Source organism: Hevea brasiliensis, chromosome 15 (genome assembly GCF_030052815.1).
Source record: "Hevea brasiliensis isolate MT/VB/25A 57/8 chromosome 15, ASM3005281v1, whole genome shotgun sequence".
NCBI lineage: Eukaryota > Viridiplantae > Streptophyta > Magnoliopsida > Malpighiales > Euphorbiaceae > Hevea > Hevea brasiliensis.
In genome coordinates this window covers 66,655,510-66,672,494 of record NC_079507.1, presented here as the reverse complement: position 1 = coordinate 66,672,494, position 16,985 = coordinate 66,655,510, and the positions used below count along the sequence as shown (strand labels likewise).

General features: G+C 34.5%; 3 protein-coding genes across 4 annotated transcripts; 1 reads left to right on the top strand and 2 right to left on the bottom strand.

Moving 5' to 3' along the window:
* Window positions 1–1,078: 1,078 nt before the first annotated feature.
* On the bottom strand, window positions 1,079–4,836 carry LOC110653639 (transcription factor ILR3). Its single transcript, XM_021809367.2, has 5 exons — window positions 4,428–4,836; window positions 3,218–3,280; window positions 2,071–2,148; window positions 1,821–1,983; window positions 1,079–1,619 (listed from the first exon to the last, which is right to left on the bottom strand). The coding sequence occupies exons 1-5, from the start codon at window positions 4,565–4,567 to the stop codon at window positions 1,353–1,355; spliced, it is 711 nt and encodes a 236-aa protein (XP_021665059.2). The 5' UTR covers window positions 4,568–4,836; the 3' UTR covers window positions 1,079–1,352.
* A 2,561-nt stretch (window positions 4,837–7,397) lies between these two features.
* LOC110653638 (photosynthetic NDH subunit of lumenal location 3, chloroplastic-like) lies at window positions 7,398–8,469 on the top strand. The gene is made up of 3 exons (XM_021809366.2): window positions 7,398–7,758; window positions 7,850–8,136; window positions 8,225–8,469. Exons 1-3 carry the CDS (start codon window positions 7,476–7,478, stop codon window positions 8,327–8,329), a joined length of 675 nt encoding a protein of 224 aa, XP_021665058.2. The 5' UTR covers window positions 7,398–7,475; the 3' UTR covers window positions 8,330–8,469.
* A 33-nt stretch (window positions 8,470–8,502) lies between these two features.
* Window positions 8,503–15,169, bottom strand: LOC110645777 (kinesin-like protein KIN-14N). 2 transcript variants are annotated; one of them, XM_058136412.1, is made up of 17 exons: window positions 15,011–15,169; window positions 14,236–14,484; window positions 14,012–14,156; window positions 13,819–13,928; window positions 13,599–13,718; window positions 13,276–13,479; window positions 11,923–12,099; window positions 11,774–11,848; window positions 11,527–11,673; window positions 11,311–11,449; window positions 11,086–11,195; window positions 10,590–10,751; window positions 10,282–10,490; window positions 9,858–9,939; window positions 9,665–9,769; window positions 9,444–9,548; window positions 8,503–8,936 (listed from the first exon to the last, which is right to left on the bottom strand). In XM_058136412.1, exons 1-17 carry the CDS (start codon window positions 15,074–15,076, stop codon window positions 8,757–8,759), a joined length of 2,385 nt encoding a protein of 794 aa, XP_057992395.1. In that variant the 5' UTR covers window positions 15,077–15,169; the 3' UTR covers window positions 8,503–8,756. The 2 variants fall into 2 exon arrangements, with proteins under 2 accessions (XP_057992395.1, XP_057992396.1); XM_058136413.1 differs by lacking the exon at window positions 15,011–15,169 and adding an exon at window positions 14,584–14,882.
* Window positions 15,170–16,985: the final 1,816 nt, after the last annotated feature.

Here is a 16,985-nt window from a genome sequence, read left to right as displayed (position 1 = left end):
GACTATATATAGTTAGAGTACTCAGTTTTTTATGAAAATATCTATTTAATCTTTCATCAAACAATTGGATTTAACGAAACAATCATCTGACTTACGTATCGCGAATTATAAAGATTACAGTGTTTTTTAATGTGGTGCTTCGCAAGAGGATTAAAATCCTGACCCTAGAGCCTTTTCGTTCAATGGGTAACTCCTCAAAAACATCATGAGCAAGTTGGTAGAGGGACGTTGGTGAGTCATTGATGACTGGTATATCGACTTCGAATCTGTGTTGCTTCAGTTTCTTAAGTTTACCGCTGAGTTTAGGGTTAATGAGGAGGCTTCTCCAGGGTGGTTGAGAGGCAGGTTTTGGCTTAAAGGATGGCTTCTTCTTTCGATGAAGGTGGGGTAGGGGAAGATAGGGAAGAGTGGATGGATAGAGAGGCAATTTTGGGTCTGTGGAGGCGATCATGGGCGGCGAAGATCGACACTTTGTTATCAAGACCTGGTTGGTGAATTTTATGAGATGAAAGAGATAGCAAGAAAGTTTTATGCTGCATACAAAACAAATGAAAGAATTGTGGTTTAAAAAGGCTTTCATTTGAAATTTTGAGTAGACTGGAAGACATGAAATTCTGTTAACACGATAGGAAGACGGCAGCTGAGAACCAGACGGAAAGCACCGTAGCAGAAAGAGCCTCATAATACTTGAATTCTCCTGGCCCACTCATTAACATACCACCTGTATCATCACTTGCCACATCTGCTATATCGCGTCCACAGTCCTTTGGCACATACACAGATTTGATAAAAGCCCATTTTGCTTTTGCAATGAAAATTGAACCATCATTTTTGGGAAAGGAATATGACCTAGTACTGCCTTGCAATTGAGAGCCAACTGGCTACACACAGCATGCTTATACAAGCATTTAAAAGGCGTAGGTTATTGAGGTGCATTTATGGTCCCAAGTTCCGGTGATATTAACTGCCATGTAAATAGCTTTTCCCCAGCTTTCCCTAAGTAGGCAAAACCTACTTATTCCCAACTTGAGGACTCAAAGCAGCAGTAACATCTACAAATATCCTAGGGAATGCTCGATTGAAACATAGATTGCTAGATAAAATTATTAAATTTACATGTGAGAGCCAGCTACATCTCACAGAAAATCCAGATTGCAAATAGTCAGTCACCCAACATTTCATTGTCCAGTTAAAAGACCCAACAAAACCTAATACAGACGAGAACAATGAGAAAATGAAAATTTTTTTTTTCCTGGAGGGGGGGGGGGGGGGGAGGTGTGGGTTTTGGGGGGGAGGAGGAGGGCGGGGGTGTGGTTGCAAAATGCAAACCCAATGCATTAGAGGTTGCTAGCTTAAGCAACAGGTGGACGGAGGACATGATCTTGAGATGTATCCACTGCAGCAGGTGGCATAAACTGCCACATGGCAACTCCTGGGTAACCAATGAAAGGCACTAACTTGTTTCCAGGTGCTTGGCCTTGAGTAGCAAATGTAGCAGGAATTGCAGGTGGCGGAGGCAAGAAGCTAGGTTGTGCATTCAGAGCTTTCAGCTGCTGCTCCAACTTGTCCTTCTCTGCCTTCAGCCTATGCTTCTCATCCCGAAGCTCATTCTTTTCAGCCTATACGAGACAAAATCACAATTTAATAATTAACCCTCCCCATAGCCCAAAAACGTAGGATGCTTCGTGCACCAGATCACTTTGTTATCCATAACCCTTTTTCAGACAACACGCTGTTAAGCAATTAACAAATGCACATGCATGCCAAAATCTTAGCATTTCATTCTCAACATAAAAAAGAACAAATGAACGCAAATTCACCTTCAACTCTTTGATCTTCTCTTGAAGACTTGAATTTGAATCCTTCAGCTTCTGAGCTTCACCTCTTAACTGAGTCACCATTCGGACAGCATCAACCAAAATAGCAGCCTTATCCGTTTTAGGAGGTCTTCCAGGCTCCAAGATAGAGCCCAATTCCAAAAACCTAGCAGTCAACCAAATACAGGATGTGGGTACCCCAGGGAGAGAGAAAAATAGACAGAGACAGAGAAACAAGAGAACAAAGGAGTACTTGTCATTTAGCCTATCCCTCCTCAACTTCTCCCTACACGCTTTGGAGCTAGAAGCACTACATGATTCAGACCTACCCCTGCAGCAGGAATTGTAACAGAATGAGAGATGGGAAAACAATCCTTCATTAACATAAAATAATAAACAGATAATTAGACAACAGATGTATTACACTTCTATCCAAAAATAAAGAGATGTCACGCAGCAGGGAAGGGGAGAAGTTGAAGAAAGCTCAAGTACATGATATTTCCTTTAACAATCCAAACAAATTATAATTGAGGAATAATTTTCATGGCACTAGCATATTGGGTGAGCAAAGTTCAGTTAAAACCAAAAAAAACAACCAACTAATTTAATTTGGAAATTCAGTTCAGTTTTTGGTAATTCAGTTCAGATCAGCTTTTAATTTTAAAAAATTTGGTCTGTTTAGTTTGGTTTTCTTAAGGAAAAAAATAAGTAGAATCGAACAAAATACTTTTATCTATTTAATTAATTATTATTAGGTGTCATATTAGAGTTAAAAATAGATTAAAAAAAAGAGTCCAAGATGAAGCCCAAATTGACAAATCGAACAGACCGAACCAAACTGGTTCGGTTTGGTTCGATTTGGTCAGCTAAAAATTTCAGTTTGTTTGGTTTAGTTTGTGCGGTTCAATTCGATTTGATTTTCTCACTAACTTGGTCCGGTTCGACCTAATAAAAATTTGATTCATTCAGATTTTTGGTTTCCCATATCAAACCAAACTGAACCAACCAATGTTCACCCCAACTAGCATAGTGACACCTAAAATTGAATCAATATACAGAAACTCTTCACCACATAAATGTATATTGTATAGTTCTGTTCCACATGTAATGGCCTATTGTAAGTGACTTCAAAAGTGACCATGACTACCAACTGAAAATAAAAGAGAATTCTGATTTAATTCCATAAATAACACCTGCCCAGTGTTGTCTAGTCACAATAAAAAGGAGGAAAAAAAGGATGGCTTAGATTCTCAGTTCCAGTAGAGAATACTTTCTAAACAAAGTAATAAAGTCACAGTCTCGCACCAACTAGTGAAAACTTTGCACCCCAACCCTAAAAGAAAAGGAAAAGCAATTTCCTTTGATGCTAAATATTGCACATTAAAATGACATTGGTATACCTCTTCTTGCAGCTGGACTCCTTCTGGGCGTCAGAATCCCCAAATGGTTCATCAATTTCCACACTAGGAAGATATTTCACAATACATAGATTAGAAGAAGAGAATACTGTGAGGCGGAAAAAGGGGGAGAGAGATTAATAACAACTTAAGTTCCAGACTACATGCGTGCAAGTGTAAAATTTAACAAACTATGAACAGACTATGAGACAAGCAAGAAAAGAAAAAAAGGCCAATATAAAATGATAAAATTAACAAGAAATGGGATCTCACTTATGAGTGGAAACTCGGAACATAATTTATGAAGCAAAAACAAAAGCAAACTTTTTTATATCAATTTTCAAAGTAGCAGAAATTATAACAAAGATCATGGACAAGTTCAATTTTGCCTCCATATTTGGTCAAAACACGTAACTTTCAAAAGATCTATAATCTAGATTCGTTTCTTGATCATTATTTTACAAAAGGACTACAATAAAACCTATAAACTCAGTATTGTCTTGTTCGTACTAATTGACAAAAAAAAATCCCACAAAAAGACTTGTGTATCAACAAGTACTCATCATATGGCTCATCTTGCAAGCCAATATATAACATACTAAAGAAAATAGTAGGAAAAAAAATGCATTCATCATCCCATTTTCTGTACATTATTAATTGAATTATATGGTTTGTTGCCATGATGCAAATGAAGCTGTATCATCCTACCACTTACAGCAGGCTAGAATGAAATGATTTAATAGCAAATAAACAAAATTCCACATGAGACACAAATTTATACCACAATCAACTAAATCCAAATCATGTACTAGAAACTAAATTCCAGGAAACACCCAAATAAACAAATATCTAAACCTGCTAATTAAAGTTGTAAAATGAAATTGAACCACATAACCAAAATCCAAGCATGTTCTCAATTATTTGAGGCCATTTCAGACATTGGAGCTCTAAAATTCCTTACAATCCCAAAAACGACAAAAAAATATATATATTCCTAATGGTTCTCTACAATTACAGATGTTAAAGGGTAGGGGAAAAATTAATTAAAAATTACCATGAACGCAAAACAACAATTTCCAGTAAAAAAAATCCACCGGAAAGCAACAAATCAACTCAAATTATTAATCCAAAGTTCGTTAAGATAATGAAAAATGACAAATTAAATCAAGTCAACAAAACCCTAGCTGAAAGATGGACAGAGATCTTTAGTTACCCGACATTAGTTGAACCATTTGGGTTTTGCACTGGCCACGAAAAGCCGGTAACCGGTACAGAGAAATTTGCATCAGGAACAGGGATATCGTCGATCAAGCCGCACTCGATCAGCCAATTAGTGTTTTCTGGGGATACCATTTCCAATGGTCGTGGATTGAGGATATCGCCGGAAAATTGCCGTCGGCTTTCCGGCTGAGGGAATTTCACGAAAAAGGGTGGTAGTGGCGAGGAGTCAGGGCTTGTTTAGGGTGAGAGAAATTGGAGGATTTTGCTGTCTATTTTTCAGGATTAAAAAAAGGAGAGATGAACATTCAAGGAAGTGAGAGGGAGAGGGGTGTTACGGCGGGCGCGTTTGGTGCGGTGTAGTGTGAAGTTTCGTCATCGTGCACTCACTGTTGATGGGCTTTGGAGTTTGAAGCCCAATCATTTCTATATTTAATTATCATAATTAAAGTATTTTTAATATGAAAATTTATTATTTACATTTAACTATTTTAATAACCAACTCCAATTTATTTTTTTTTCTATCTTTATATATATATATATATATGACTTCCTAATTTTGATTAAATGCATTTAATAAATATATAATTAAAAAACTCATTTCAAAATTTAATAATTTAAAATTACAATTAAAAAATTGAATATTATTATGATTTATAGAGAAAAAAAATCATAGCAGTATAATTTATTTATTTATTTAAAAAAACAAAAACATGAAAATGAGGGTCCATTGCACATTTTTTTGGTATCCAAACAGCAAGTAGTAGAGTTTAGTCCAAAGATGAGTGCAGTGTGTCTATTAGGAAGCGAGGAGAGGATAAAGGAGGTGTGGTGAGTTGAAAGCAGGCTGACATGTAGCTACACAATTGGTCAGCAATGATTCACGCTATAATACGCGTGTGAAGTGTGGAAGTACCAGCACGCAGGTGGCTCTTTCACATCTAATTGAAATTTTAAATTTTAATTTGAATAAATTAAAATTCTTATGTGGCGAGTATATATAATAATAATTATTATTATTTTTAAATAATATGAACATAAATTAATATCATTTCACGTGTACACACGTGATGATCTAAATAAAAAAGGAAAATAAATAAAAGAAGTGGGTCCAAAATTAGAAATTAAAGAAGGAATCCAAAGACTGCAAGCGGTGTTTTGAAGCCCATTGTTTTTAAGGTGTAGATTCTCACGAGGATTTTCTTATTTTGATTTTCTTTCCTCCCTTAAAAAATTCCCCAAACATTAGCTACGGGTGGAGTTAATTGATTTTTAAAACTGAATTATTATATCAATATGTTAGCAAATAGAACAATGCGGGGGACAGCAACTACCACTGCCCATGCACACTCTCCATCCCCGCCATGCCCAGCCTCCGCTTCAAGACATCAACCACTGGTTAACAGTTTTATCATTATTATTATTATAGATGAACAATGTCCAGTCAATTTAAAATACAAAACCAATATGATATGCAACAAATTGAAAGTAGAGTGCACATGCAGCTGAATTGTTAATTGTTTTTTTTTTTTTTTTAACACTAGGTGAGGCAACATGAACGGAAATTAAAATAATAATAATAATAATTGTGAATTTATAAGAAAAATTATGCGTCTCCCAATAACATTCAGTGATGAGAAAGAGTTTGAGTTTAAGTTAATATTATCACTAATAAATTTTATTTAATAGTATCAAAATTATCTTTAAAAATATGTATTTTTTTTATTTAAAACCTAAATTTAAAGCTTACTAATAGAGAAATATATTATTTAAAATAAAAATGTTTGATGTAGATATTGTTTGTGCTATTTTGGTTAATGTGTACAATTAGCAAATGTGAAATTAATTAAATGCTCAATGTCAAACAAGATAGTTAAATAATTTTATTCTTATTAATTATATATTTACACTAAAAAATGTAAAAATTGAATAAAGAGAATCTTATCAATGGTAACATGTAAGACTTTTTCATACCATCAAGGGAGTACTTATAAAACAATCCCCATATTCTTCCAACAGAACAATAATTGAAGTATACCTTAATTAATTAGTCATTCTAATGGTAATATGCAACAAAAATATATATCTTAATCTCATCTAAATCCACTGTGAGAAACAGAATATCTTGATAGGTCAAGGCTAGCTCCTCAGAGAAAGAATTCATGGCTACAGAAGCCATGCACCAACAAGCTGTAAACTGAACCACAATCTACAAATTCATCCAAAAAAAATTGATTACAAAAATCATTTTAATGTCAAATTTGAAATTCTATAAAATACACCCAAAAAAAAAAAAAACTCTTAGCCAATAAATTGAAGGCTCCAAATCTAAACTTTCCATATGAGAAGAACTTACAGTGCAACCTTTATTGGTAGCTTGAGCGATGAAGAAATCCCATGGTTCCTCTGACTCTATTTTCACAACCTTAGACTTCATCACCTGTCCATGCCCATTTCCACCCAATTCTTCTTCTTGTTTTCTCTTTTATTTCCTCACTATTTGGGTTAGGATTAATGTTGTATTATCTAAAAAGATGGGACTGAATTGATTAAAGATGGACCCATTTTTGGCTTCTAGCCAGTGCTGCTTATTCCAACATATTTCTCTTTATCCATTTCCATTTCACCGTAACCAATTAGCCATTAGGATTTAATACTTTTCTTTTTCTTTTTTCTTCTCATCTTCTCAATAAATTATTCCTGAAAATAAATTAATATATCCAATTGTACGACTTTTTAAATGATTTTTACAATCCAATTTTTTTATGTATCAATTTGTTTCGTTGAATAAAATAAGCAATTAAACATAACAATGTTAATTATCTTCTAAATCAAGGTTCCCCTTCTACTTAAAGTACAATGTCCAAAAGAGGCAGTCTAGACTTTAATAACGAAATGTCGAAAATGTCCTCAATAAGGATATCCTTCTGGTGGTCAGAAGTAACTGAAAGATCCCTCAATGGATATAACTGAAAATCCTATAACATCCCAACTCACTGTATTTACTTTCATAGCTAACACTTCCACTCAAAACTTTCCTGCAATGGCTTTGGCAAACTTAAATGGTATCACTGAGACTTTGCCTACCATAACAAAGCTTATCAGCAAGCAGAAAACTCCGGAAAGAACAGAGGTAATTGGATTGCTAGGCAAGAAGCAAGTTAACTTTGAACAAGGACATCCACTGCAGACCACAAGAAGACTAGCATTAGGCCTTGCCTCTATAGCACTCGTAGGAAACACTGGCAATGGAGTCTCTCTTGCTGAGGATAACGGCTTCTGGCAGCTCGATTTCCCTTTGATTGTTTCGCCTCCTGTCAACAATAGTAAGCTTTCTATGCACAGTTTCTTCTCCTCTAATGCTACAGTGTTTCTCTACTGCAAAATGGTGCTTTCTTAGTGGTTTATGTAATGCAGAAATTGCAAATGAGAAGACAGGCACCCGTTCTTTTCTTAAGAAAGGAGTCTACATGGCAAATATTGGGGTTGAAGGCAGCATGTATAGGCTAAGGAAGTATGCTTTTGATCTTTTGGCAATGGAGGATTTGATAGGGCCAGACACATTGAATTATGTTAGGAAGTACTTGAGACTCAAGTCCACTTTCATTTACTATGATTTCGACAAAGTTATATCTGCAGCTCCGGCGAATGATAAGCAATCTCTTACTGATTTAGCCAACAGATTGTTTGACAATTTTGAGGAGGTAAATGTGACTGCATCATTCTTGATAATGCCTGGACTTTATTCAGCTTTTCTTTAACGGACTGTTAAATTGCTGCTGATTTTGACAGCTTGAAGATGCTTCAAGAAGGAAAAACCTGCCTCAGACAGAATCATCTTATCGAGGGACAAAGGTAATTCTTCAAGAGGTCATGGACAAAATTCCAGATATCTGACAGATTTATCTCTTATAAACATTATTGATACAGTCATTTCAGTGTATTCTCATTTGCTCTTAAACTGTCTTTTAGCCTTACGCTGGATTTTGTTTTCAATTTCAAGTAAATGCATAAATTGATACATTCTAATGTGAAAATACAGAGGAAATTAAAATGCATATCAGCATGAATTGTGAATGCAAGATGTGAATTCATTACGAAACTCATTCTCAAAACATAATATAATACAAATTTAATAAAAATGGTACAGCCCTTACAAATTTAATTCATTAAGAGATGACAGGCTTTCGTATGCAGCAATATCTTTACTATACAAGTTATAATCAGCTCAGGTTAGGATCACTCTTCACTTTCTCTATTTATCAATACTCGTGACAGAGATAATATTCTGAAATAGAAACATAAATCATTGTTTTGTTAAGAATCAGCCCAAGCTCAAGCGAGAATCCGTGGATCGCATGATGGTATGACGCCGAGGAACTCCTATCTCACATGCATTAACTCTGGAAGCAAACCGGAGTGAGCATAATGACTCGCCCAATGAAGAGGGATCAGGAGAGATGTTCACAAACATAAGCGTCTTTGAGTCCCCACCCAGACATGGCTGATTGAAAATTGTATTACAAAGAATGAGAACATTTTAAATGATCTAAAACACCAAAAAGAAAATAAGTATGAAGTAATAGTATGGTTCAAATGCAAGGCAAAGAGTCATACTGCATCACGCTGATTAAACAATTCAAATTTGGGTTAGATGTATTGTTTTGCTAAAACAAGGTATGGTCAAATATCAAAATTTTGCAGTGAATATCAGAGTTTTATTTTATGAACTTTCTGCAGCAAGGGATAAGCATGGGAGATCTTACTACAATGAACGAGAATACTTCATGCCTGGGAAAGATTTGTTATAGGGCACTTAGCATCAAGATTAGAAATTGTTTCACAGTGAAAGAAATCATTTAAATCATTAAAGGGACTAAAGGATTCATCTTGGAACTGAGGCTGCGTATACAACATTTTGATTTTGCTATCACGTAGAGATGGAACTCAAAAAAATTCCAAGAAAGCATCTATTACCTAAATTTTTACAAATGTCATCTTAAACTATTACCTGAAGAAGATAAGTGAGCTTTGAGTTTCTAAATGGTACATGGTCCTCCTTCTTTGCCAAGGCAAAGATAACATCACTTAAAGAAGATAAACTTTTATTGATGGCCTGATAAGAAAGAGAGAGAGAAGAAGAAGAAGAAGAAATTAATTTTTTATCAAAACAATATAATGTATGGGAAATAACAAAAATATAAGAAAATAATAACAATTAAGTCAAATTACTTGAGTTTCTTTTAATCTATCCCCAGTTGAGCCGCTCTTAGAAAGACGCTCACTCCCAGCAAGATCAATGAGATTCAAGACGCCTTGCACTTGTTGGTCTGTGCTCTAATGAAAAATAGCCATTCAATTTAAAGAGGAAAAAATCGGGTAGCAACAACAGAAAACAATTCACAAGAGAAAAGAGTGTTATTACCTCATTAATTCCAGATATTCGTAGTGTGAAAACAAAGTGACTTCTAGATGACTGTTCGTTCACCTGGGTCTTGCCAACAGACCTGCGCGAAACAAAAACCAAAGTGCTTGTTTGCAGATGGTTCTACTAAATTAAAAGTAAACCTACAATGCATTCTGTTTATTAGTGTGTCTAGTGTGTGTGTGCAACTCATTATTTGTTCCATATAATCAGAACATTTCCAACTTTTCCTTGTCAAGTTTTTATCACTAGTATCACCAAAACTGAAACCAAAGTAGCAGATACAAAAACAAGTAGCGAGTTTCCCAAGCAAGCACAATATTCTAATGTAGAAATCAAGAAAGATGATTATCAGCAATCCATTTTGAACAGACACTTTTTTCAGAATTCGTGAGTAGAGATATCTGAAGGAGAATTTCTTTACCTACTGGTAGCAGCCTGGTCTAAAAGAAATGAGACCTCCCTAGTACTGTGAACGTCCACAATGCTAAGGTCAGAGACAAGTGTGTTCCCATTAGCGTCATGTTTAATTGCATATTGCTTTGCACTAGGACCATTTTCTGTTCGTGATGGATCTCGATTTGTTGACAACAGATCACGAATTGTTTCATTGTATATTTCTAACATTGAAACCTGTAATTGTTTGTTGAAATAAATATATGAAAATAAAAATTACATCCATCATGTATGCTAATTGCTAACAATGTACAATTTGAAGATATTATTGTTCACCTGCATTTCATATTTCCAGCCTTGGGATAGAAGAGACTGCCTAGTCTGGAATATTTGTTCTAGTGACCGGGGAATCAACCCCTTTTGCTCTGGATTCCCAGGTTTTCCCATCATAGTGTAAGTTTTACCAGAACCTGTCTGGCCATAAGCGAAAATACAAACCTGGAGAGAGAAAGAATAATCATCCCTTGAAGCATGCATGACGCTATGCTTAAATGACTAACAAAGTCAAGGGGATACAGTTAGCAGATTCCATTTTAATCATGGACCACATCTACTAATTACAAATGCTATACTTTTGTACCATGAACACAACACCAACTCAACAAAACAAAGTGATATTGGGTTGCAAAAAAATCAATCTATAGCTTGTTACAAAAGTCATAAATGGCTAATAAGCTCATAATGTACCAATGAAATAAGTAGTTACCATCAGCCACATACTTGTTCTTGAAAGTTTAATGTACTATAACTTACTTGGACCGTGATAAATTACCTTATAACCATCAAGAGCACTTTGAACAAGCTGTGAAATTTCAACAAAAACATCCTCTTGTGATGCATCAGGTGTAAAAACTTTGTCAAAAGTGAAAGGATACTTTTGCCCTGAAGATAATATAAGCAAAAGTTTTTAAGTTTCAAAAGCCAGTTCGAATAAGAGAAAAGAATGGTGTTGCACACAAAAGAAATGTGTCTCTAAAACATGTTTTTGCATGTGTACCATTTTGCAGCAAATCAATGCCTCGCCCAAGAGCTTCTGTTGTTGTGGGATAAGATACAACCTTGCCTTCAGCACAAGGACTATCATCAGGCAACAGAGGCCGCACTCGACAAAATACACGGATGTTCCCCTTCAGTTCCTGAAGCATAACAGAGTTCTCTAAGCTAAATATATATTACACCAAAACAGTAAAAATTCTGGCAGTATGAGCCTTACCAAGATTGTATTATGTAACCTTTTACGGACTTTCTCTCCTTCAATAAGTTTAAATTCTGCATCTTCTAGTCGATTTTGTAACTCAGTTATAAGCCTTTTTTGTGCTTCAAACTCAGTTCTTGACTCAAATGCAGACAGATCAGATACCTGAAAAGGGAATGGACTTAACTAAGGAATTCAATCGAGACAAACTTAGCAGCAATTGAATTAACAAAACAAACATTTTCCAAAAACCAGGTAGTGATACCTGTAATTTATTTTGTGCATCCTCAAGGTGCTCTTGCAGTGCCCTTAACTGCTCACTCTGTGATAAGCATCTTTCCTGTTGGGAAATTTATATTAACCAACACAATTGTAAAAGCATAGGATCATTAGGAATAACAAGCAAAAGCCAACCTCTAATATATTTGATTTTACTGCTAGCTCATCACAATTAACCACTCTGGCTGTTAAATCGTGCACTTGTGACAGGTAATGATCACGATCATTTCTCGCCTGTTGCAACTCTCCCCTTAGAGATGCAACTTCATACACCAAAGCATCCTTCTGCTTTGATACTTCATCTAGAGATGCCTAATAGAATCATCAATCATCCATCAATTAAATTTCATAACAACAACAATGGAGGAAAATAATGGGGAAGATTGTCCAAAAATGTCTCATACGCTTATACTAGTATGATTTTACTTGATACCTCTAATGGGGCTACCCAAGAAACTAAGAAAGCACAACTGAAATACTTGTAAAATGGACAAGTATCTTATCCAAATCGTTTCACTGTTTGAGCATCCAACTTAAAAGCCTAAGCCATTGGGTGAAAAGGCCCATCTACTTTATTTACCTATCTCCAGGCCCCTGCCAAAGGGATGTGAGACTGCCACTCAGATATTCAATACCTTTGGCAAATCAAGGGATTCTATATTAGATAGCTCAATTTGGACAAATTGACAAGGACAACAAACAAGCAATGCTGACTATTTTCTTGCAACATAAGTATACACCACTGCTTGATTACATAGATGTTGATTCCTGTAAAGCTCTACTGTTCTTAGGTATAAAAGCTCTATCATTCACAGTCTTGCATTCCCTAAGTGGCATCACTCACAAAGCAAAACACTATAGTAGAAATACCAAAAACTATACCAAAAGAAATGTTGCACAGTGCCTGCTTGCAAAATACACAACCCATCAAATATCATTTTACAACTATAGAAGTATTTTCCTATGTGTGCAACCATAAGGCCAGCTAGGACATTTTGTCTCTCTTCCAAAACAGTCAAATTCATTACTAAAACCGTCAAAGTAATACATTTTGCTGTTAGTTTTGAATTGTGAAGAATAGAGTATGTTTCTTCCCTAAAAGACAAGTATCAGGACAAAAAAGGGTAAAACATCACTATGACAGGTATCCTGTTTGTTGTGGAGCGGCAAAAACAATAGTTGATATCGATAATGAGGACAAGTTGAATCAGTTTTTAACAGGCCTGTGAGAATTATGATCATGAGAGGAACCAAATTCTTCTAATGGGTCCATTACCAGGGATAAATAGGCTTATTCCATGGTACTAAGGGTAGAAAAGCAGAGAGAGGCGGTTTGCTGCATTATAAGTGAACACTCTTACAAAAGTAATAAAATTAAATTCCTGAATTTCCACGGTAAGTAACTTCTTGCACTGTGCAATTAACTAGTTACGCAACAAGAATAATTCACTCAGAAAGAGGGGGGAAAACAACAAAATAAAAGCTCACTTTGCACAAAGCATATTGATCTTGCAATGATTTGTTTTGACCCCTTAAGTTGCTGAGAAGCTCCACAATATCAGCTTTTTCTTTCTCTCCACGCTTAACAGTTTCATGAGCTGTATCAAGATCTGTCTGGAGTTTACTATTATATAACTGTAAGCTTGAATTGTACTCCTGTAATAGCTTGTACATATCATTTACTGATGCTATCTGCAGAATTCAAAGAACCCTCAAAAGAAAACAAAGTTACTTCTGTACAATCATAAGAATGATTAAAAGAAAGAGTGGGGAAAATGTGTCAATTAATTCAATTTACATTTTTTCATTACCCTTTGATTAGCACTTTGAAGCTCTCCTTGAACCTTTCCAAGTTCCTCTGAGAGAGAAGCTTGTGACTTCTCAATACTAATTCTGGCCTCTTTTTCTCTTGCGAGAGAATCCATTGCAGCCTGTTTGGCGTGTGCAAACAAAAACGAATCATAAAAAACAACCAACAAATGAAAAACCTTATCATAAAAGCATACTTTATTTTGAATTTTCTCTCCTTACCAATTTCTCTGATTCTTCTTTTGAAACTTTCTCTTGTAAAGAAGAAAGACTCTTTCTCAACTCCAAAATAATCAAATTCAATTCTTCTTCCTTATTTTTCAACATCAACTCTATAATCAAATACAACATTTTGCATCAAGAAGCAAATTTCAGGAATCCAAAAATGCAAATAAAATAAAGAAAAGGCACATACCCATTTCAGCACACTGACTCTCATTAAATTCCAATGCATTTTGCAGCTTCTCTTGCTCAAATAGGTAACATCCTTCTATCTCTTGAAACCATTTGATGCAAAGCCTTAGCCTTTTTATATAATCCATCATATTGTCACATCTCTCCTACAAAACCCAAAGACACCATATTAAGAAACTACTCTCAGATGAATCATAATAACACCCTCCTAAAAGACTTACTAACCTTGTAATTGAACTTGTTTTTGTATTTCATTCTTTCATTTAACAATGCATCAACATCCTCTCTTGTGAACTCAATTCCACCACACTCGGATCCAGCATTACTGGGTGGAGCACTAGTGGGAGCAAGTTCTTGTTCACCATTTACAATCGAAAATGCTTGTCGCATTCTGCCATAGGTTGCAGTCCCAACCATTTTGTCAACTCCAAGCTGTTGCCACTTATCTACAGGCACCTCATCACCGATATACTTCTATGAAACCCCAAAAAAAAAAATGAACAATAATATTCAAAGATATGATCTTCAGTACAAAACACTAAAGCATTAACATATCCACTATACTACAGGCACCTTCTCAAGCTTCTCTTAAATGGCCCAAAAATTTCGCCAAGAACAAAAAAGAAAATTACAAATTTCTAAATTTTTGGGGAAAGAAAACCTCTAAAATTCACTATCCAACAGAAAGGGAGAAAAGAACATTAAACACCAACACAAATTAAAAATAAAAATAAAAATAAAAAAGAGAAAGAAAGAAAAGAAAAAGAAACCTAAATCTGCTTCTTTAAAACGTAGAAGAGAGAATATTCAACATAAAATGGAGAAAGGAAAAAAAAAAAAAACCATTATAGTAATACTCCAAAATGCACACACATATCCACGTTCCTCCCTTCAAAAAAACAAGAAAACATAGATAATCTTGCACCTAAGAAGCGAGAAACAGCAGAGATCCATAACTATGAAGACCAAGATTTTAGAAAAGGGAAAGAAGGGGGCTTACATGTGAAGGGCTTGTAATAATGAGTGTGGAGTTATGTGGAGGCTTGTTCTGGTTCTTGGAAGCCATTTCAAGCAGAGAGAAAGAGACAGAGAAGTGGAATTTTTAATTAATTTTTTTATTATGTTTTTTTTTTTTTTTTCAGCTAGGGATGGTAAGTTTGGTCCAGAGTTGGTGGGGCCATGGATTGTGTTTAAAGCTACCGGTTGCAATCACAGCCGTTGCTTCTTGGCGCAGGAAGACGCACAGCTAGACGGGAGACACACATCGAAAAAAAATTCTTCATAAAATAATAATAATAATAATAAATTAAAAAAAATGTTAAAATTGGAAATTAGTAATATTTACCGTTGGAATTTGAACTTTTTTAAAATGCGATAGGGCGGCATCAGAGAGAAAGAAGGCGTCAGTTAAGAGCTGTTATTACTAAATTGCCCTTACAACCATTCATTCATTACGCTTCCTTTAATGTGAAATCTTCACTTTTTATCTTCCAAAATGTCTGGACAGTTTTAATGAAAATTTTTTTGGTGCAATCAGCTCTGCTGGAATTCAAGCATTCATAATTTTAACAACACTTTAATATCATTAAGTTAATTAATTATGTAATAAAATTAATTATGCAATATAGTGTTTTAAATAAAATTATATCACTAATTTATTCAGACTTTGATTTATTAATATTGAAAGAAATTTTTCACTATATTCAATCTATTATAGATTAAAATATGATATTCATATATTTAATAAGTAAATTTTATCATAAATTAAAAAGAAAAATTATCTGACTAAAAAATTAAATAGATAAAATTTGACATAAAATCAAAATTTTAATCTCAATATATTATATTATGAATGGGTATATTCATTGATTTTTTTTTAAAGTTGGTAGCATGAATTTTAGATAAACTAATTTTAATAAGATATATATAATTAGAGTAGATGACAAAATTAAGTGAGGTCCTGCAGCTAAACTGTAATCTACCAAACACCAAACCTTTAACAAAATTATCTACGTGATGCTTAATTAGTAGTTGTAATTCGTTGAGGCTAATGATTACGTAATGCTTAGGATATTACTAGAAAATAGAAAAGTAATTAAGAGGGTGATTAACTGAACTATATTCTGAAATTTTACTCTAATTAAACCTTATTATTAAAAAAATAATAAATAACATAATAAAATAAAACCAAAATTAAAACTTTAGAGGAAAAGACAAAGTTTACAATCGTGGTGATTGTTGCTAACCTCAAAATTTTAACAATAAATCTTCTCTCTTTGCCACTACCCAGACACCAAACATGTGCAGAGATCTTGTGTTGTGTATAATGAAAAAAAATAAAATGTGTATATTAAATTAAAAAAACTAATTCATTAATTTTAGGTTTCGTCAAACGGGTGCCAAGAATTTTCACTTTTACTTTCCTAGAAAAACTTTTCCTGGATTTGGCAACAAAAATATTTGGAAAGAGCAAGAAAAAAAAAAAGCCCATCTCACATGGTGCAAGCAGTTGCTCTATCCATTTGGCTTTTGGTGCTTAGTTCCATTCATGTGGGTCTTTTAACCATAAAAAATGTATCCTTCTTGGAGGCTTCCTCTTTAGCCATGCTTGCTAGTTCTTGCTTTGACTCTCTCCAGTCTCCATCCAACTCTGGGTATCTTTGTAGCCAAAAAAGCTTGTATATATGGTTGGATTTTATCCTAAACTTGTTGCTCTAACACATCCATTGATGATATGTTTGATGACTTTTCCAGCTTAAAAACACCAGCTGAATCTTCCTTTATTACCTAATATAAGAAAAAATGGTCAGGTCCGGCATCTTTCTTTCAAAGCTATTGTTGATGTTCATGGCTTGCCTTTCTCATGATAATAAGTCACAGAAGTAAGAGTTATAGGTGGTCCATCAATCAAACATCATATATTTTGAGACATTTTATTTTTTGGCTTTAGATTTTTATATGAAAATTTTAAGTAA